General features: G+C 47.7%; 1 protein-coding gene across 1 annotated transcript; it reads left to right on the top strand.

Annotated features, from left to right (window-relative positions):
• The first annotated feature begins 11,511 nt into the window (after positions 1–11,511).
• LOC140403771 (ferritin heavy chain B-like) lies at positions 11,512–15,027 on the top strand. Its single transcript, XM_072491932.1, has 4 exons — positions 11,512–11,617; positions 13,814–13,960; positions 14,375–14,488; positions 14,749–15,027. The coding sequence occupies exons 1-4, from the start codon at positions 11,516–11,518 to the stop codon at positions 14,935–14,937; spliced, it is 552 nt and encodes a 183-aa protein (XP_072348033.1). The 5' UTR covers positions 11,512–11,515; the 3' UTR covers positions 14,938–15,027.
• The last annotated feature ends 7,093 nt before the right edge of the window (positions 15,028–22,120 follow it).

Genomic DNA, 22,120 nt, shown 5'->3' with positions numbered 1-22,120 from the left:
CTTCACTACTACTGTCACCTAGAAAGTTCTAGAACAGACCCTTCCCAACACAAGCTCTTGTATTTATACAACTGGGACATTCAAACAGGGAATGACTACACCAATAATGATTGACAATCCCTGATAGCCCATCAGTAATCGGGCATGAAATCCAGGCACCAATCAATCAATGAGAGGGGGTGTGGGGGAGGGGGTCTTGCTGTGATGTCATTGTTGTTCGATTCTTTGAATGAATGACCACAAATTGAATCTGATAACACATCTCAACACTGCTAATTAATCAATTAGAATCATTAAATAATCAACCAGAAACACTTAAGTCCTGAAGCCCCGGTTTTCAAAAAGTACCAGCAATGAATTCCTAATGATGTTAAAAATTAAAGTAATGGCGTTTCAAATTATAATTTTAATTATAATTTTAGTTTTATAATTTTCTTCCGTGTCCCTCTGGGGGTTGATGAACACTGCACTCCCTCTCTGGGGACATGCAGGCTTGAGTATACCTGTGGGAGAGGTAGGCCTGAGTCAACTCTGCCATGAACCATGCTCTCTCAGTACCTGAGTTGGTCATGCAAGTCCAGGAGGAGACCTGTGAGGAGGTTCTCTGACCGGCCCACTTCCCTCCACATTAGGGGGCCAAAGATAAGGTGGGTGGGACTGAAAGTGCAGCCAGAATGAGAGAAGAAAACTGCCAAACTTCGGAAGACAGGCTGCGGCCTGTGGGACCACGCAAGCACGTGAAACACGGGCCCTCGCCCTGCGACTTGCAGCAAGGCTGTGCTCCGACAGAAAGAGCTCTGCTCCAGGGACCAGCATCTCCTCCACCAGAGGACCAGGTGGAAGATGAGGGTGCTAGGGTGGAGAATATGCAGGAGCAGTCCTCCGCTCGGAGAGGAATGACGTGGCGGGATTTGGGAGAGACAGCTAACAGAGCTACACATCTCCAAATCACAGAGGAAACCCACGCAGACACGGGGAGAACGTGCAGACTCCGCACAGACAGTGACCCAAGCCGGGAATCGAACCCGGGACCCTGACGCTGTGAAGTAACAGTGCTAACCACTGTGCTACCGTGCCGCCCCCAGTGGATTATAAAAAATAATGTAGTTAGTATTAGATTAGGAGCTAGTGGATGTCAGTAACAGTGTTACTGGAACACAGGGAAGTTAACTATAAGTACTATTGATGTATCTGGAATTTACTAAACTCTGAAGGGGAACATACTGCAGTTTTGGTGTCTTGTTGTATACAGACTGATGGTGATTTAACTAGATGTCAGACATCAAGCATTGCCCTTGGAAGAGAGAGATTGGGAAAAGGAAAGGATAGCCGATACTACGGGAGTTGTGTCATCAATGTTGTAAAATGCGGACAAGGCTACAAGCTTTATCCATCCAGCCCATCACTTGCAAAGGCAAATGTGGTGATTGTCCCTTTTTGCAGCTGCTTTGGCACCACGGCTGGCTACAGGCTCCCACACAAGTGGTAAACTGAGCCATTTTGTGCGCCTTTGTCAGTGCTTTCCATGGCCAGCACTATCTCTATTGACCTCTGCAAGCAATATGCTCTGAATAGCACCCTTGTTCACACCACAGACTAACCTATCCCATAACATGTCATTTAGGGTCACTCCAAAACCACAACATGCAGATAATTCCTTCAGTTTAGCAATGCAAGCTGCGATTGATGCACCTACTCATCCTGGAATTAAATTTGAATCTCTTGAGACTGCAATTGAGCCATCACTAAATGATTGAGTTGAGCTGCTTGGGGCTGTAAGGTTTATAGGTCTGACTGCATTTCTGGTCGCCGCATTATAGTGTTGCTAACTTTTGGTTGGTTTAATTGGCTCTGTTTTATAACCTTTGCTCTAGAGTCGCCAGGTATCTTTATGATACCACCACGAGGTTCAAGTTCAAGTAATGATCAATAACTCAACACACCAATTAGTAAGATTCAAATCAAAACACATTTATTATACACAGTAAATCGCTACTCATGCATAAACTCTACTTTCTAGGCTATTTCTATAACTAACAGGCCTATACTTAGCTTCGGACTGGCCCACCAGGTCAGGGGAACAAATGGCCTTTCGTTCGGGTTCTGAGTCTGCGGGATTCAAAAGCTGGTATGGACTGGTAGCTAGGAGCGCCTATCTCGTAGCGAGCGTTGACTGGAGACTTACTTGCTTGGAGGCAACAAGACAGGTCACTGTCAAGGGTTGGTTCAAGTTTCTGAGTGACCCTGCCAAAGAAGGACGATTTGAACTTGGGGGCTTTACTTTATAGTCCCCAAGGGCTTCCCGTCTTTTGGGGCGGACCCCGTACCTGGCTTCAAGTGATTGGACTTCGTTCCAATCGCTTGGTTCGATTTCTCCAATACTGGAGCTGTTCCCTGATCGTTGAGTGGTCCCTAAGTGTCCGTTAACCTCTTTTGTGTTGGCTCCTGTTGGCGCCGAAGAGTCTGGCTTGGCCTTGTTTACCTCAAATGTTTCGATTGTTCCCGGGGATCGCTCATTAGTATGTAGATGGCTGCTACATTACTATGCAGATGGCTGCTTGTATCGATGCTGTCTGGGCTTTTGCAGAGTCTAATACACAGTAAACCTGCACCTGCTAGTTTTTGCCTGTGTTGGCTGAATTTCCCTTCAGCCTTTGCTGTTCTCCATTTTAAGTCGGGAAGTGGCCAACTCAGGTGGCTACCGCGCGAAGCGTGAAGGATCACATAACTGCGTTGTCTTCATTCCCTGACCCACGAGCACTCTTCTATGGCCTCTACACTGACCATAACTATGCAAGAAATTTTTAACTGACAATTCTAAGTGGCGCTATGTCAAAACTGGGACATGCATTACAAAATAAGAAAAACGGTACCTCTAACTGTCCTTAGTAAACTACACTCACTCAAACATTCAATCATACTAACTTCCTAAACAATACAAACACAATCATAGCAGCATTAATCACATTTGTCCTGGCTTGGCAGTCAAGCTCAGGATTGTACAATCGCTCATGAAACACATTTCTTTATTCACAAAAAAACGCAAACGAATGTCCTTTATTATAGATCGCGGGGGTCGGGGGTCTGGTCATAACCGAAAATAGGGGATCTTATCCTATATACCGGGGTGCGAGAGCGGTAGGCTCTCCTTCTCCATTTCCTCATGCGGATAGTCTGTACGATGCTGCAGAGTATCGGCAATACTAGTAGGGATTCCATCAAGTAGGACAGGGAGTACCAGGTTATAAACCTGTCACACCAAGATGGTGTGGTGTCGCTGGTGACTGGGCTCTGGGTACTATGGGGAAGTGAATCATTAACGGCTGGGGGGGGGGGGGGGGGGGGGTGGTTGGGGTCAGGGGGTTCGCATTTGCGCGCAACCAAAATGTTCATTAGGGCGATGAGCAACATGGAGGATGTCCTCATGGTTCTTCTTCTTTCTTTTCTCTTCTCTCCATTTTGTCTCTTTTCTTGGAGCTTCTGGGGTTCTGTGGGATCAAGCATAGTGTCTGTTACTATCTTGGTTTAATATCTCGTCTGTTAGTATGTTTGTCCTTCAGTGCCAATTTCCCCTTTACAATTTGTCACCATGTGTGACTCCCTCATTTTTTTAAAAACCGAATATTCCGGACAAGACACACTTAACAAATACTGAAACAGTGCGAGCCGTCTCGCAGGCTGTAGATTTACCATCCAACCGTTTGAGGATGTAAATAGCATAGGGATGGCAACCTAAGGGTCGCCTGAAAACAAAACAAAACTTTTTGAACCAAAAGTGCCGAAATGAGGTGCGTATGGGCCGCGACGGGTAAGATTTGGATGGAGTCCCTGGGTAGGACGGCGACCAATGCCGTGTGTGCTCTACCCGAGTGTAGCTGACCAGAGGGGGGGTCCTCAGGCAGGGCGGAGACCAATGACGTTTCTCCACTACCTGAGCAACCGACAAGAACGGGCAAGAATGTGGTCGTCGTGGGGGGTTGCTGTATTGGTTCTTCCTTCGAACCAGAAGGGCAGTTACGAACGGGGGTCTGTCGACAGACGAGTTCCTCTGAACTGGCATCTGGGACAAACTAGTTTCTCTGACTGCCAGTGGGCGTCAGAAGGGTGGTGGCGTGGGGCTGGGGAATTTTTTTTTTCCCGGTCCAACATACAGCATTTAACAGAACAAGTACAAACAACATCAAACATGCTGCAGGTTCCATCAGAAAGGACACCGTTTTCTCCCAAGCGGTTCCTTTTTAAAACATCATCTGGGCACCTCAGTTATCGGTTGCGAACAGGGTCTCAAAGGGGTTCTCGTTTTGGGAGTCAGACTCAAAGTCGTCAGCTTCTCCCGGATGCCAAACTCTCGAGTGTATCAGGGCGGATAGGGCTGCTTGGTGTGATTTTGGATCCCTCTCGTCATTCCGGACGAGTCTGTATGAGTTATCTCGGTGCCAAAAGGTGGTGTCTAGTTCTGTGGGGACGGAATCGGGTCGTCATTGTAGGTCGGTGGTGGGGTTTGTTTAGGAAAGTGATCATGAAGGGATCACCCGAATCATGGTCAGATTCGCTGGGTGTGGGTCCTGTTGCATGGGGATAGTAGGGAGGCGTGCAGTGGCTATTGTCTGAGTCACAGTCGCTGCTGCTGCTGCTGCAGTCTGTGGGCGTTCCGGGGCGGAGTGTGTAGCTCGGGGGTGGAGTCGGGGTTGAGTCCATGGCTGGGCTGGACGTGTTGGGGGAGGGTAGGGTTATGTTGGCTGTGGGCGGGGCGTGATTTGCTGCGTCGAGCATGATGTGGTGTGTGTGGTTCGACTGTGTTCCATATGCCTTAAGCTGATTGATATGGAACCACGCAGTCTTTCCATCGGGGTACTTTATTTTGTAGACGGAAGGGCTTACTTTGTCCGCAATGGAGTACGGACCCGAATATTTAGGTGACAGGAATGTGCTGGGGTTGTATACGGAGAGCATGACTTGTCCTGCACTGAACTCAGTCGCATGCACTGTCTTATCGAAACAGGCCTTGCTCTGTTTCTTTCTTGTGCCCAATTTCACTGCGGCTGCTAGCTGAGCCGTTTTAACATTCTGTACCAGTTGTTCTACTGCTTTCTCGTGTGTGAGGGCCGTCATCTCGGGGCTGGTCAAATCTAATCCCAATAAAAATTCTGTGCCTTTGATGGGGAGTCCGGTCATGAGGGTGTGTGGGGTGTAACCTGTAGATGTTGAAACCGTATTTCGCAAAAACATCAGCGCAAAAGGGAGGACTGAATCCCAAGTGGTGTTGTTTTGCTGGACCATTTTTCTGAGGGTGGATTTTAGGGTCCGATTCATTCGCTCCACGATACCACTTGACTGGAGGTGGTATGCGATGTGGAATTTTTGGGTAATGCCAAATATCGTGAGGACGTTCTTCATGACACGTCCCGTAAAATGGGAACTTTGGTCGGATTCAATGCTGCGGGGGAGTCCCCATCTCATAAAAATGTGGTGGGTTAAAATTTTGGCTGTGGTCTTTACTGTGTTCGTTCTGGATGGGAATGCCTCTACCCATTTTGTAAACGTGTCTATCACCACGAGTACATATTTATAACCATTCCTGCAAGGGGGCAATGGTCCAATATAATCAATTTGGAGGTTAGTCCAGGAGCCATTAACGGGGCGGGTGTGACTAAGTTGAGCTTTCTTGGCGTATCTGTCCGGATTGTTCTGAGCACAGATAAGGCAATTCTCAACATAGAACATAGAACATAGAACATAGAAAATACAGCACAGAACAGGCCCTTCGGCCCACGATGTTGTGCCGAACCTTTGTCCTAGATTAATCATAGATTATCATTGAATTTACAGTGCAGAAGGAGGCCATTCGGCCCTTTGAGTCTGCACCAGCTCTTGGAAAGAGCACCCTACCCAAACTCAACACCTCCACCCAACACCAAGGGCAATTTGGACATTAACGGCAATTTATCATTGGCCAATTCACCTAACCCGCACATCTTTGGACTGTGGGAGGAAACCGGAGCACCCGGAGGAAACCCACGCAGACACGGGGAGGACGTGCAGACTCCGCACAGACAATGACCGAAGCTCGAATCGAACCTGGGACCATGGATCTGTGAAGCAATTGTGCTATCCACAATGCTACCGTGCTGCCCTTAAGAACAAATAAATCTACACTATATCATTTTCCCGTAATCCATGTACCTATCCAACAGCTGCTTGAAGGTCCCTAATGTTTCCGACTCAACTACTTCCACAGGCAGTGCATTCCATGCCCCCACTACTCTCTGGGTTAAGAACCTACCTCTGATATCCCTCCTATATCTTCCACCTTTCACCTTAAATTTATGTCCCCTTGTAATGGTGTGTTCCACCTGGGGAAAAAGTCTCTGACTGTCTACTCTATCTATTCCCCTGATCATCTTATAAACCTCTATCAAGTCGCCCCTCATCCTTCTCCGTTCTAATGAGAAAAGGCCTAGCACCCTCAACCTTTCCTCGTAAGACCTACTCTCCATTCCAGGCAACATCCTGGTAAATCTTCTTTGCACCTTTTCCAGAGCTTCCACATCCTTCCTAAAATGAGGCGACCAGAACTGTACACAGTACTCCAAATGTGGCCTTACCAAAGTTTTGTACAGCTGCATCATTACCTCACGGCTCTTAAATTCAATCCCTCTGTTAATGAACGCGAGCACACCATAGGCCTTCTTCACAGCTCTATCCACTTGAGTGGCAACTTTCAAAGATGTATGAACATAGACCCCAAGGTCTCTCTGCTCCTCCACAATGCCAAGAACTCTACCGTTAACCCTGTATTCCGCATTCATATTTGTCCTTCCAAAATGGACAACCTCACACTTTTCAGGGTTAAACTCCATCTGCCACTTCTCAGCCCAGCTCTGCATCCTATCTATGTCTCTTTGCAGCCGACAACAGCCCTCCTTACTATCCATAACTCCACCAATCTTCGTATCGCCTGCAAATTTACTGACCCACCCTTCAACTCCCTCATCCAAGTCATTAATGAAAATCACAAACAGCAGAGGACCCAGAACTGATCCCTGCGGTACGCCACTGGCAACTGGGATCCAGGCTGAATATTTGCCATCCACCACCACTCTCTGACTTCTATCGGTTAGCCAGTTCGTTATCCAACTGGCCAAATTTCCCACTATCCCATGCCTCCTTACTTTGTGCAGAAGCCTACCATGGGGAACTTTATCAAATGCCTTACTAAAATCCATGTACACTACATCCACTGCTTTACCTTCATCCACATGCTTGGTCACCTCCTCAAAGAATTCAATAAGATTTGTAAGGCAAGACCTACCCCTCACAAATCCGTGCTGACTATCCCTAATCAAGCAGTGTCTTTCCAGATGCTCAGAAATCCTATCCTTCAGTACCCTTTCCATTACTTTGCCTACCACCGAAGTAAGACTAACTGGCCTGTAATTCCCAGGGTTATCCCTAGTTCCTTTTTTGAACAGGGGCACGACATTCGCCACTCTCCAATCTCCTGGTACCACCCCTGTTGACAGTGAGGACGAAAAGATAATTGCCAACGTCTCTGCAATTTCATCTCTTGCTTCCCATAGAATCCTTGGATATATCCCGTCAGGCCCGGGGGACTTGTCTATCCTCAAGTTTTTCAAAATGTCCAACACATCTTCCTTCCTAACAAGTATTTCCTTGAGCTTACCAATCTGTTTCACACTGTCTTCTCCAACAATATCGCCCCTCTCATTTGTAAATACAGAAGAAAAGTACTCATTCAAGACCTCTCCTATCTCTTCAGACTCAATACACAATCTCCCGCTACTGTCCTTGATCGGACCTACCCTCGCTCTAGTCATTCTCATATTTCTCACATATGTGTAAAAGGCCTTGGGGTTTTCCTTGATCCTACCCGCCAAAGATTGTTCATGCCCTCTCTTAGCTCTCCTAATCCCTTTCTTCAGTTCCCTCCTGGCTATCTTGTATCCCTCCAATGCCCTGTCTGAACCTTGTTTCCTCAGCCTTACATAAGTCACCTTTTTCCTCTTAACAAGACATTCAACCTCTCTTGTCAACCATGGTTCCCTCACTCGACCATCTCTTCCCTGCCTGACAGGGACATGCATATCAAGGACACGTAGCACCTGTTCCTTGAACAAGTTCCACATTTCACTTGTGTCCTTCCCTGCCAGCCTATGTTCCCAACTTATGCACTTCAATTCTTGTCTGACAACATCGTATTTACCCTTCCCCCAATTGTAAACCTTGCCCTGTTGCACGTACCTATCCCTCTCCATTACTAAAGTGAAAGTCACAGAATTGTGGTCGCTATCTCCAAAATGCTCCCCCACTAACAAATCTATCACTTGCCCTGGTGCATTACCCAGTACTAAATCCAATATTGCCCCTCCTCTGGTTGGACAATCTACATACTGTGTTAGAAAAGCTTCCTGGACACACTGCACAAACACCACCCCATCCAAACTATTTGATCTAAAGAGTTTCCACTCAATATTTGGGAAGTTAAAGTCGCCCATGACTACTACCCTATGACTTCTGCACCTTTCCAAAATCTGTTTCCCAATCTGTTCCTCCACATCTCTGCTACTATTGGGGGGCCTATAGAAAACTCCTAACAAGGTGACTGCTCCTTTCCTATTTCTGACTTCAACCCATACTACCTCAATAGGGTGATACTCCTCAAACTGCCTTTCTGCAGCTGTTATACTATCTCTAATTAATAATGCCACCCCCCCACCTCTTTTACCACCCTCCCTAATCTTATTGAAACATCTATAACCAGGGACCTCCAACAACCATTTCTTCCCCTCATCTATCCAAGTTTCCGTGATGGCCACCACATCGTAGTCCCAAGTACCGATCCATGCCTTAAGTTCACCCACCTTATTCCTGATGCTTCTTGCGTTGAAGTATACACACTTCAACCCATCTCCGTGCCTGCAAATACTCTCCTTTGTCAGTGTTCCCTTCCCCACTGCCTCATTACAAGCTTTGGCGTCCTGAATATCGGCTACCTTAGTTGCTGGACTACAAATCCGGTTCCCATTCCCCTGCCAAATTAGTTTAAACCCTCCCGAAGAGTACTAGCAAACCTCCCTCCCAGGATATTGGTGCCCCTCTGGTTTAGATGCAACCCGTCCTGCTTGTACAGGTCCCACCTTCCCCAGAATGCGCTCCAATTATCCAAATACCTGAAGCCCTCCCTCCTACACCATTCCTGCAGCCACGTGTTCAACTGCACTCTCTCCCTATTCCTAGCCTCGCTATCACGTGGCACCGGCAACAAACCAGAGATGACAACTCTGTCTGTCCTGGCTTTTAACTTCCAGCCTAACTCCCTAAACTTGTTTATTACCTCCACACCCCTTTTCCTACCTATGTCGTTGGTACCAATGTGCACCACGACTTCTGGCTGCTCCCCCTCCCCCTTAAGGATCCTGAAGACACGATCCGAGACATCCCTGGCCCTGACGTAGTGCGTTACGTCTTCTTTTAAACTGGGCCACCAACAGAGCTGCCTGAGGTGGGCTGTAGTGGGATCAATTCCCTGATGTCCATGACTGTCATGGAACAAACAAATGAGCTGATTCCTGGCCTGTTCAGGAACCACATAAAGGGTGTCTTTTAACACCACACCGTCATGTGTGGTCAGGGCATTTTTAAACTTATCGTAAGGTGCCGTAAATTTTCCTTTTAAAATCTCCCTGAGATTGCTATCCTGCTTCTGGGCCTGCCCTAAATCCTCGATATTAGTCTGCGAGACCTGAACTGCATTCACTGGTGCCCTTTCGGGGGGTGTCCAAAAATATCCGTGCCTGGAACCTGCTTTTGCCAATGCGTCGGCTTTTACATTTCCAGGGGGGGAGGAACGGTGGTGACTGCGAACTTTAACTATTCCGAATGTCCTGTTCTGTGCTTTTTCTAGAATGTGACGGAGCAATGGGGCTGAAGGGAGGGGTTTTCCGTCTGCGGAAACAAATCCTCTTGCTTTCCACAGGGGTAGGAATTCCGTAAGGCTGTTGCAGACATAGAGGCTGTCCGAGTATATGTCTGCGAGGCTGGGGAAGGAATCTGGGCGTTCCACTATGTATGCGATGGCTGCAAGTTCTGCCGCCTGCACGCCTAAGTGTCCTGGAAGTTTTATTGCTATTTCTTCTAGGATGCTTGGGGTTCTGAGTTGAACTACCTATCTTTCTAGGGGGTGTTTTAGCAATAAAGGGGCCTGTGATGTGGTGTGGAGAGATAATTTCACATTTATGGGGGGTGCCTGGGTACTGTAGGTTATCTGCTAAGAAAGTGTGGGTCTTGGTCAGTTTACCAGTGATGTCCCGTCCCTGCAAAAGAAGGGTCCATCTGGCTGCTCTTATTTGACTGACTGTACCGTCCTTAATTCGTCCGTCCAGTAAAAGTTGGGTGGGGGTGTGTTCCGTCAGGATTGTGATGGGGTTTAGTCCGGTTATGTAAGGAAAATACTGTACTGCCCAAAAAACTGCGAGCAGGTGCCTTTCACAGGCTGAAAATCCCTGCTCCACAGCAGTAGTAGGTTGTCCACGTACTGGACCAGACATTCGGGGTGAGAGAATTTGGCAAAACCATTTGCCAGCTGTCGGTGGAAAATGGAGGGGGAGTTGTGGAATCCTTGTGGAAGGCATGTCCACGTGTACTGTTGTGCTTTAAAGGTGATGGCAAATTTGTACTGGCACGCCTTTGCCAATGGAATGGACCAGAATCCATTACTGATATCCAAAACCGTAAAGAATCGGGAATTGAGTCCCTGTTTGAGCATGGTCTCGGGACTTGTGGCTACTATGGGGGTTGCTGCGGGGGTGACTTTGTTGAGTTCCCGGTAATCGATGGTCAGTCGCCATGATCCATCGGGCTTTCTCACTGGCCAAATCGGGGCATTATTAGTGGAGGCTACTGATCTAAGTACGCCCTGCTCCAATAAGCTGTCGATAACTTTTGCGATTTCTCCCTCTGCCTCTTGGGGAAATCCATACCGCTTTTGGGGTCGAGGGTCAGGTCCTGTGATTTGTACTGAGCCAGTCATCCGTCCACAGTCGTGTTTGTGGGTCGCGAATGCTGTCCTGTTCTTTTGTAAAACTGTCCTAACCTGCTTGTCTGTGCTAATCGTAGTCGGGTCAAGCCAGGAATCGAATTTGGGTCCTTGTCACTGTGAAGGAACAGGGCTAACCACTGTGCTACCGTGCCGCCAATTGAATGGCAGAACAGGCTTGATGGGCTGAATGGCCTCTTCCTGTTCCTACATTGCAATCATCCAAATCTGCCTGCTTTCCAAAGCTCTAATTGGCTCTGGATATTGCACCCCACCCCCTCCCCTTTATTAATTGGTGGTTGGATTCATGGCCGATTCCTGATTGGCTATCGGGGATTGTCAATCATTGGTGAAGTCATTCCCTGTTTGAATGCAGGATGTCCCAGTTGTATAAATACAAGGGTCAGGGATGGGTTGGTTTGAGAATGGTCTATGTAACATTGAGCAGTAATAGTAAAGATGGCCTCCCAAGTGTGTCAGAACTACCACAAGGACTGTGAGGATGCTGTTAACAAGCAGATCAACCTGGAGCTCTATTCCTCCTATGTTTACCTCTCCATGGTGAGCCTTGTTTGTGATCCTCTTTTGAATTTGAGCTTGTGGTATCATTATATTCTGAGCAAATTTCTTTTCTTGGGTAATGAATTGGTTTTAGTATCTCTCTAATTCTCCCTGGGCTTCATCCAGTGAATGTTAACTTACAGTAAAACTCATTACACTGACTGTACCCTCTAACAGAGTTGCACTCCAGGTATTCATACCTGGAATTAGGGTTTTGTCAGCTTGTAACTCAAGATTTCAGAAACCTAATTAATATTTCCAAATTGGAAATAAAAACAATTAAGTAACTAATTAGTTAGATGTTGGTTCTGATAGTTTTATCTAACTGAATAAAAGGGCTAAATCCTGACTAAATCTTCCTCAATTAAGGCTGGATCCCTAAACAGGCATGTGTTAAATGGCTGAAGTGAACTATTTTTGTTAGCTTAAATGCAGTTTGATGGCTGTAATTGTTATCTTGGAAGAAATATTACTGAACATTTGTGTCTTTGAATACAGCCAAGTGCCCTTGCTAACTCTTTCCACAGGGTTTAATATAACTAAATCATTGGGACAAAATGGTATGCTAGAAAACCTTGCCCCCATAAAGGAGGATGTGAATGTTTTGGGAGAGTGCAGATAAGATTTACAAGGAGGGGTTCCAGGGATGAGAAATTGGGGACTGTTTGCCTTGGGAGCAATGTTAAGAATATCATGCAGCTGGTCAGGAATAAATGGGGAGGAACTGTTCCCATTCCTAAAGGACTTCAGAACGAGGGCACAAGTGATCTGCAAAACTATCCCTAATGAGTGGTTTGAGTCCAAGTGTGCTGCATGAAGTGTGAGCTGGTTGAGAGGGCATTGGATGACTGTGCCGGGGGGGTGGAATGGCATTGGGTCATGACTGTTTGTTTTGACAGAACCAGTGTGACATGGGCCTTTTAAACAAGGTATTCGAGAGGGATCAGATGAATATAAACCATGGGTGCAATTCTCCCATCGGGAGACTTAAGTGCTGATGCCAGAGTGAAAACCGGAGTGTTTCACTCTGGTGTCGGAAGCTGTGCCCAGCCCCCTATTCTCCTGCCCCTGGGGGGGTCTAGGAGTGGCGTTGTCATTTATGCACGCTGCGTAAAGGTGGCGCTGTGTAAATGACGTCACCCGTGCATGCGCGGTTGCCGTCCTCCCTGAGGCTGCACCGCAAGAAGATGTTGGATGGATCTTGTGGGGTGGTGGAGGAAAGGAGATCCTCCTTCAGAGGCTGGCCTGCCAATTGGTGGGCACTGATTGTGGGCCAACCCCCCCAGCGTTCCTGCGCTGTTCCTGCCGGCAGCAACTAGGTGCGGACGGCGCCGGTGGGAAGCTGTTTTGGGCAGGCCGCTCGGCCCACCTGGGCTGGAGAATTGCCGCTTGCCCGTTGTGAGCAGCGATTCTCCCAGTGGCCAGCTGTGATTCTTGCCGTGCTGGGTGGGGAGAGGTGGTGTGGTGGGTCTTGCGGGGTGCCCTGGCGATCCTCCCACCTGGCGTGGGGGAGAATTCTGCCCTGTGGGTGGGGGGGGCGGAATAGCATTAGTCATGAATGGTGGAAGATATATGGGGGATGTCAGAGGTAGGTTCTTTACCCAGAGAGTAGTGGGGGCATGGAATGCACTGCCTGTGTAAGTAGTTGAGTCGGAAACATGAGGGACCTTCAAGCAGCTATTGGATAGGTACATGGATTACGGTAGAATGATAGTGTAGATTAATTTGTTCTTGAGGGCAGCACGGTAGCATTGTGGATAGCACAGTTGCTTCACCGCTCCAGGGTCCCAGGTTCGATTCTGGCTTGGGTCACTGTCTGTGCGGAGTCTGCACGTTCTCCCCGTGTCTGCGTGGGTTTCCTCCGGGTGCTCCGGTTTCCTCCCACAGTCCAAAGATGTGCAGGTTTGGTGGATTGGCCATGATAAATTGCCCTTGGTGTCCAATATTGCCCTTGGTGTTGGGTGGAGGTGTTGAGTTTGGGTAGGGTGCTCTTTCCAAGAGCCGGTGCAGACTCTGGGCTGAATGGCCTCCTTCTGCACTGTAAATTCTATGATCTATCAAAACAAGCATTCATAATAGAACTAGTGATGTGATGGGCTGAATGGTCTTGAGAGAATGGGATCTACCATAATTCTGGATTTTCTATGGCTGGGTAAGATCTGCCTGAACTGACACTTTTTTCATCTCTACCTGCAGTCCTCTTACTTTGACCGGGATGACGTTGCCCTGCGTCACTTTGCTGAGTTCTTCAAGGAGCAGTCACATGAGGAACGGGAACACGCTGAGAAACTGATCGAATTCCAGAATAAACGTGGAGGCCGCATGGTCCTGGGGGATGTCCAGGTTGGATTAGTCTTTTTATGAACCAACCAGCTTGACCTGACCTAATAAGGATTCCCTCTGTCTAGAAAATAGAGGATTAATGAATGTTAGAGGTGGGAGAAGTTAGTGCAGGGAAGTTGTGAAATCAACACTACTGGCAAATTAAATATAATAAGAATGTGGATGTTTGCAATGCTAAACTGGGCTCTGTAAATGTGCTCTGAAGAGGTACAGGGTGAAATGGAAAATGATGGACTCATATTACCACTAGAAGCCAGCTTGTAAATTGCAGGGAGAGCTTTTTGCTGATATTAGCAAGATTTTTATTTGGAACATTCCACAAGCCGTGTGAACTGGGGGAAACTAATTCTTGTTAACCAGTTTAATCCAACTGTTTGCTGGTGGGATTTCCTTTTCCCATCTCCTCCAGAGCAGGATGAGTGGAGCAATGGTCTGGAGGCAATGCAGAGAGCTCTGCAGATGGAGAAGAATGTGAACCAGAGTCTGCTGGATCTGCACAAACTCTCGTCTGGGAACACTGACCCTCATGTAAGTGAATTGTTTTCAATTGCACTGTGGGGTAACTTCAATTGTGAATGTTCCTGTCCCACTATCTCTAGACATCAACTGACTTTTATTGGGGTGGATCTTGGCCTTTTTCAGGGGACTGCTGATGGAGAAAGGACACTTGTTGCTTGTCCCAGTAATTCTGGGATAGACTCACTTCAATCATTGACCCCCTTCATCTGAGGAAATGTAGTTAATAGTTGACATTTCCTGCTGTATGTTAATTACTGCTCTTCTTTCAGCTTTGTGACTTCCTGGAGACTCACTACTTGGATGAACAAGTGAAGATGATCAAGAAACTCGGAGATCACATCACCAACCTGAAGAGACTGGGAGCCCCTGAGAATGGCACAGGAGAGTACCTGTTTGACAAGCTCACCCTGGGGGAGACTGACTGTGGGAAGAAGCTTATTATATTTGTATCATTTTGAGACCTTTGGACCTGCCAGTTTGATGTTGTTGAACCAGGGCTCCATCATGCAAATGTACAAACTATAAATAAATGCTTCATTCGTGACTGATGGCTGTGTATAATGGTTTGTTTGCAGTTTGATTTTATTTTGACACCAGTGTCTGCTGCATTACTGACAAATCTAAACTTTTTACACTATCTAGTGCCTCCTGCACAACTATTTGACACTGTAAAGAACACTTTGGGTATTTTTGGAGGGAGGGTGTGTACGGTCAGATCAGAGGTCTGTTGGTGATGCTTATTCTCTTTCACCAATGGCAACTCCTTTCTTGCCATTTTTCAGGGGGGTGGTAGAACATTTTCAGCTTCAAATCAAACCTTTTATTTGCTGTGAATGGATTTGTATCCATATCCACTGAATTATTGGCAAAATGCCCTGACTGGGAGTAAGCATTTGTCCCTTCAAGCCTGCTCAACCATTAATTTATGATTTATGGCTGATCATGCAACTCAGTAGCCTAATGTGCTCTTTCCTTTCCTCCCCCCCCCCCCCAGTGCCACATCTAACTGCTTCTTAAAAACATGCAATGTTTTGGCCTCCACTACCGCAGTAACAAATCCCACAGGGCGATCACTCTTTGGGTAAGAAAACTCTCCTCCTCTCTGTCCTAAATGGTCTACCTCGTAGCCTAGGACATATGAGATTTCCCCTGCCCTCGTTCTCCTGAACTAACTGATATTTAATCTCCCTCAAATGTCAGTCCCACCTAATCGGGAATCAGTCTGGTGAACCTTCACTGCACCCCCTCTAGAGCAAGAACATCCTTCCTCTGAAGGATACCAAAACTGCACAATCTTTCAAGTGTGGCCTCTCCAAGAACCTGTCTAATTGCAGCAAGACACCCCTGCTGCTGTAATCGAATCCTCTCACTATGAAGGCCAATATACCATTTTCCTGTTCTGTTCAGAGTGTGCAATGGCTGTCCTAATGTGGTGGTGATTATCCCATTAATGGTAATACAGAGTATGGGTCATCTGGCCTGGATGGCCAATTAGGACTCCTGTGGGGAGTTGCACAAGGGTGAGGATTCGCAGAGGTATTTTATTAATAGCTGTAAACATGTTGCTGCTCCTGTAGATCCTTGTAAATAAATCCTTTGCTCACTAATAAGTGCATCATCACACCTGGCAAGAAAAATAAATTATTCTGGCCTGAAAACTGGGAGTATCCTGCTTTGATATAAGGTCATAGGATATAGGAGCAGAATTAGGCCATTCGGCCCATAGTCTGCTCCGCCATTTTGTCATGGCTGATATGTTCCTCGTCTGTTCATAGAATCATAAACTTTACAGTGCAGAAGGAGGCTATTCAGCTGATTGAGTCTGCACGCGCCCTTGGAAACAGCACTCTACCTAAGCCCACACTTCCACCCTATCCCCGTAACCCCACCTACAATGCTGGATTGCAAAATCAGCCAGAGCATCTCCTCCAGAGAACACATGGCCTAGGAGTAGGCAATTTAGCCTCCCAAGCCTAAACACTTTCAAAGTCTGAGGAAAATGTGGGAAAAATATACTCCCCCAAAATGCGTTTCTTTGCGCAATTAGACCATTTTGATTCCTTCGTGGAGGACTGGACATAATACATCGAGTGCCTCGGGTATAGTTTCCAAGCAAGCAAAATAGGGAAGTGGGTGAAACACAAATCAATTCCCCCAAGTGCTTTGTGGAACATCGAACATTACAGTGCAGTACAGGCCCTTCGGCCCTCGATGTTGCGCCGACCTGTGAAACCACTCTAAAGCCCATCTACACTATTCCCTTATCGTCCATGTGTCTATCCAATGACCATTTGAATGCCCTTAATGTTGGCGAGTCCACTTCTGTTGCAGGCAGGGCATTCCACACCCTTACTACTCTCTGAGTAAAGAACCTACCTCTGACATCTGTCTTATATCTATCTCCCCTCAATTTAAAGCGATGTCCCCTCGTGCTGGACATCACCATCCGAGGAAAAAGGCTCTCACTGTCCAACGTATCCAATCCTCTGATCATCTTATATGCCTCAATTAAGTCACCTCTTAACCTTCTTCTCTCTAACGAAAACAGCTTCAAGTCCCTTAGCCTTTCCTCATAAGATCTTCCCTCCATACCAGGCAACATCCTGATAAATCTCCTCTGCACCCTCTCCAATGTTTCCACTTCCCGACTTAAAATGGAGAACAGCAAAGGCTGAAGGGAAATTCAGCCAACACAGGCAAAAACTAGCAGGTGCAAGTTTACTGTGTATTAGACTCTGCAAAAGCCCAGACAGCATCGATACCAGCAACCATCTGCAGAGTAATGTAGCAGCCATCTACATAGTAATGAGCGATCCCCGGGAACAATCGAAACATTTGAGGTAAACAAGGCCAAGCCAGACTCCCCGGCGCCAGCAGGAGCCAACACAAAAGAGGTTGACGGACACTTAAAGACCGCTCAACGATTAGGGAACCACTCCAGTATTGGAGAAATCGAACCAAGCGATTGGAATGAAGTCCAATCACTTGAAGCCAGGTACGGGGTCCGCCCCGAAAGGCGGGAAGCCCCTGTGGACTATAAAGTAAAGCCCCCAAGTTCAAATCGTCCTTCTTTGGCAGGGTCACTCAGCAACATGAACCAACCCTTGACAGTGACCTGTCTTGTTGCCTCCAAGCAAGCAAGTCTCAAGTCAACGCTCACTACGAGATAGGCGCTCCTAGCTACAAGTCCATACCAGCTTTTGAATCCTGCAGACTCAGGACCTGAACGAAAGGCCATTTGTTCCCCTGACCTGGTGGGCCAGTCCGAAGCTAAGTATTGGCCTGTTAGTTATAGAAATAGCCTAGAAAGTAGAGTTTATGCATGAGTAGCGATTTACTGTGTATAATAAATGTGTTTTGATTTGAATCTTACTAATTGGTGTGTTGAGTTATTGATCATTCCTTGAACTTAAACCTTGTGGTGGTATCATAAAGATACCTGGCGACTCTAGAGCAAAGGTTATAAAACAGAGCCAATTGAACAACCAAAAGTTAGCAACATATTACTGGCGACATCCTGACGGGACCCGATCTAGAAGTGGCCGAACCACTCCGGGAGAACCCAAAAATTTGAATTAGAAATCCAATTGGCAACAGAAATACCACAAGTGTTCAAACAGTTCTGATCAATCCTCATAATTCGGAAGTGTGTGTATGCATGCGTAACTAACGGGGCTATAAGGTAAAACTGATAGATTTTTGTTGCGACAAAACTGTCGGGAGTTTGTATTCCGGAAAATAGCGAAAGCCGTACCCGTGTTTACAACACCGCCTTAGCACCCCTCGTTCCAAATTTTAAGAGAAATATTCAGAGAGGAAAGATGGCAATGCAATGCCTCATGAATCCCAAAGAATTCGTGGTCGCAGCGACCAGCAGCAGAGTAGGACAGTGTCCCGTTTGGGAAGAAGAGATCAGAAAGTACCTCAAAGGGAAAGGATGGCCCCTTTGGAACGAATTCTGTGAAAATGAGGAAACAGGTCCCGGGAGTATAGGACATACTTGGTGGGAGAACCTGAGCGAAATCCATAAGAAAAGCGTGGGAAAAGCTCGCAAGCCGATGGCAATCGTGTCCTGTTTGGCACAATTGCGAAGCACAGAGGAGGTCGTTCGGACGCTCCGTAAAGAGATAGAGAAGACACATCGAATGAGTAAGGTCGATGTGGGTGAGATAGTGAAAGAGAACCTAGAATTAAGAAGGAAGTTAGCAGCAAAGGACAGAGAGGTGGATGATGCCAAGTGGGCACACCAGTCTTGTCTGGCGCACCTAAGCAGCTTCCAGACACAGTACGAAAAGGCCTATCAGGACACGCAATGCGCAGTCCTGGTAAGAGAGGAAACAGAGAAACAGGTAGAGGCATTGCAAAGGCAGTGTAGCGACCTGAAAGCAGCATTATGAGCACTCCATGCTACCACCACGGAGCAGAGACAGAGCTCACTAGATCACGCAAAGTGCCGGAAGCAGATTGCAGAACTGCAGTCTTTGCTTTCAGTTCAGAAAGGATTCCACAGCACCTTTGGATCCCAGTTAGATACAAAAGACGGCCCGGATTGGGAAGAATTAAATGAGACCGCGCATAGATATGTTCAGGGAACATGTGCGCAAGGAAATCCCCAGAAGAGAAAAGCGCCCCTACCCCTCAGAGCTGATAGTTCAGGCACCAATGAATCCAGTAACCACCCACCGCACAGTCACATCGGAAGGAGACACGGAATTCCTGTACATGACCCCCTTAACCGTGACCCAATTACGGGACGCGTGCGAGAAAATCGCATCGTTCCTCCCCACCTCAGACCCCCACCACTTCTTTGCTAGAGTAAAACAGCAGGCGATGCTGTACGGCCTGGATGAGCGAGAGCAAGTGAAGCTCACAGTTTTGAGTTTAGACCCTTCGGTCGTAGCAGCCCTTCCCGACCCACAGAATGTAGGAGGAGGCACCCTTGCAGAAATGCACACAGCGATCCTAGACGCGATCGGGTATAACAGGGGTGACTCCGTAGATGGCCTCAATAAGTGCAGGCAAAAGAAAACCGAGCACCCCACAGCGTTTGCTGGACGCCTGTGGATCCATTTCGCAGCAGTTTTCGGGGACTTAGACCGCGCCCATTTGTCCCGCGCCTGGGAGCAATCTGATCAAAACCAACCCACGAATAACAATCCCGAAGAACAGCAGGCAGAAGCAGACCTACACGCAGTTAAGGCACACCAGAACCCCGCATGGGTAAATGGAGGCAAGAACAGCCCCCCACAAAAGTCACAGGAGTGTTACAACTGTGGACAGTTGGGACACTTTGCACGAGAATGCAATGCCCCACAAAAGCAACAGAGAGCCCAGCAGACAGGCACTCTAAATAAAACCAGGACAAAGCCAATACATAGCGTTAGCACCCGTTCAGATCAGACAGACCTGAACGGAACGGACTGACGGTGTTCGGGCTCCCCCCAGTTCGGTCTGCGACACCCTTTGGGATAGGTCCGGCCAACCGGTAGTTGCAGTAAAAATACGGGGACAGCCCATCGAGTTTCGCTGGGACACAGGAGGGTCCCGCACCACACTCAATTCCTCCACCATGTTCCATAAAGACACTTGGCCCACTACAGCCACAATCGCCCTCAGCGGTTTCACAGGCCACTCACAGCAGGGACACATCACAGCCCCTGTACCCATTCAAATCGGCAACATCACCACCAAGCACCCCATAGTCTTAGTCGACCTGCCCCACACAGCAGAACACATTTTAGGCATAGATTTTATGAATTCCCACAATCTGTCCTTTGATCCAGTCAACCAGTGTGTCTGAAGAATGGCAAAATCCGCAAGAGCCCCCGCAACGCTCACCATAGGAGAATATGCAAACAAAATTAGCGCAGTAGGCGCCAATTGTTTATGTGTCTGTTTATGTGTGCGCAGTGTTACACTGTGTGTGTGTGCAGTGTTACACTGTGTGTGTGTGCAGTGTTACACTGCGTGTGTGTGTGCGCAGTGTTACACTGCGTGTGTGTGTGTGTGCGCGCAGTGTTACACTGCGTGTGTGTGTGTGCGCGTGTGCGTGCGTGTGTGTGTGTGTGTGTGCAGTGTTACACTGTCTGTGTATGTGCGCAGTGTCACACTGTCTGTGAATGTGCGCAGTGTTATACTGTGTGTGCGCAGTGTTACACTGTGTGTGTATGTGCGCAGTGTTATACTGTGTGTGTGCGCAGTGTTACACTGTGTGTGTGTGCGCAGTGTTACAATGTGTGTGTGTGTGTGTGTGCAGTGTTACACTGTGTGTGTGTGCAGTGTTACACTGTGTGTGTGTGCAGTGTTACACTGTGTGTGCGTGCAGTGTTACACTGCCTGTGTGTGTGCAGTGTTACACTGTCTGTGTATGTGTGCAGTGTTACACTGTGTGCGCGTGCGTGCGCAGTGTTACACTGTGTGTGTGTGTGTGTGTGTGTGTGTGTGTGTGCGCAGTGTTACACTGTGTGTGTGTGCAGTGTTACACTGTGTGCGTGCGCAGTGTTACACTGTCTGTGTGTGTGTGCGCAGTGTTACACTGTGTGTGTGCAGTGTTACACTGCCTGTGTGTGTGCAATGTTACACTGTGTGTGTGTGCGCAGTGTTACACGGTGTGTGTGCAATGTTACACTGCGTGTGTGTGTGCAGTGTTACACTGCCTGTGTGTGTGTGCAGTGTTACACTGTCTGTGTATGTGTGCAGTGTTACACTGTGTGCGTGCGCAGTGTTACACTGTGTGTGTGCGCGCAGTGTTACACTGTGTGTGTGTGCAGTGTTACACTGCCTGTGTGTGTGCAATGTTACACTGTGTGTGTGTGCGCAGTGTTACACTGTGTGTGTGTGTGCAGTGTTACACTGTGTGTGTGTGTGTGCAGTGTTACACTGTGTGTGTGTGCAGTGTTACACTGTCTGTGTATGTGTGTGCAGTGTTACACTGTGTGTGTGCGCAGCGTTACACTGTGTGTGTGTGTGCAGTGTTACACTGTGTGTGTGTGTGTGTGCGCAGTGTTACACTGTCTGTGTATGTGCGCAGTGTCACACTGTCTGTGTATGTGCGCAGTGTTATACTGTGTGTGCGCAGTGTTACACTGTGTGTGCGCAGTGTTACACTGTCTGTGTATGTGTGCAGTGTTACACTGTGTGTGTGTGCGCAGTGTTACAATGTGTGTGTGTGTGCAGTGTTACACTGTGTGTGTGTGTGTGTGCGCGCAGTGTTACACTGTGTGTGTGTGCAGTGTTACACTGTGTGCGTGCGCAGTGTTACACTGTCTGTGTGTGTGTGCGCAGTGTTACACTGTGTGTGTGTGCAGTGTTACACTGCCTGTGTGTGTGCAATGTTACACTGTGTGTGTGTGCGCAGTGTTACACGGTGTGTGCGCAATGTTACACTGCGTGTGTGTGTGCAGTGTTACACTGCCTGTGTGTGTGTGCAGTGTTACACTGTCTGTGTATGTGTGCAGTGTTACACTGTGTGCGTGCGCAGTGTTACACTGTCTGTGTGTGCGCGCGCAGTGTTACACTGTGTGTGTGTGCAGTGTTACACTGCCTGTGTGTGTGCAATGTTACACTGTGTGTGTGTGTGCAGTGTTACACTGTGTGCGTGCATGTGCAGTGTTACACTGTGTGCATGCGCAGTGTTACACT

Source organism: Scyliorhinus torazame, chromosome 29 (assembly GCF_047496885.1).
Source record: "Scyliorhinus torazame isolate Kashiwa2021f chromosome 29, sScyTor2.1, whole genome shotgun sequence".
Lineage (NCBI taxonomy): Eukaryota > Metazoa > Chordata > Chondrichthyes > Carcharhiniformes > Scyliorhinidae > Scyliorhinus > Scyliorhinus torazame.
Note: the sequence above shows the minus strand (reverse complement) of the source record. Positions and strands in the feature narration are given on the sequence as shown.

Bases quoted from the DNA above. Each gene is read 5' to 3' on its own strand.
- LOC140403771 (XM_072491932.1), top strand. From the start codon at position 11,516: ATGGCCTCCCAAGTGTGTCAGAACTACCACAAGGACTGTGAGGATGCT. The intron at 11,618-13,813 runs GTGAGCCTTGTT...CTCTACCTGCAG, and splicing joins CCTATGTTTACCTCTCCATG to TCCTCTTACTTTGACCGGGA. The intron at 13,961-14,374 runs GTTGGATTAGTC...CCTCCAGAGCAG, and splicing joins TGGTCCTGGGGGATGTCCAG to GATGAGTGGAGCAATGGTCT.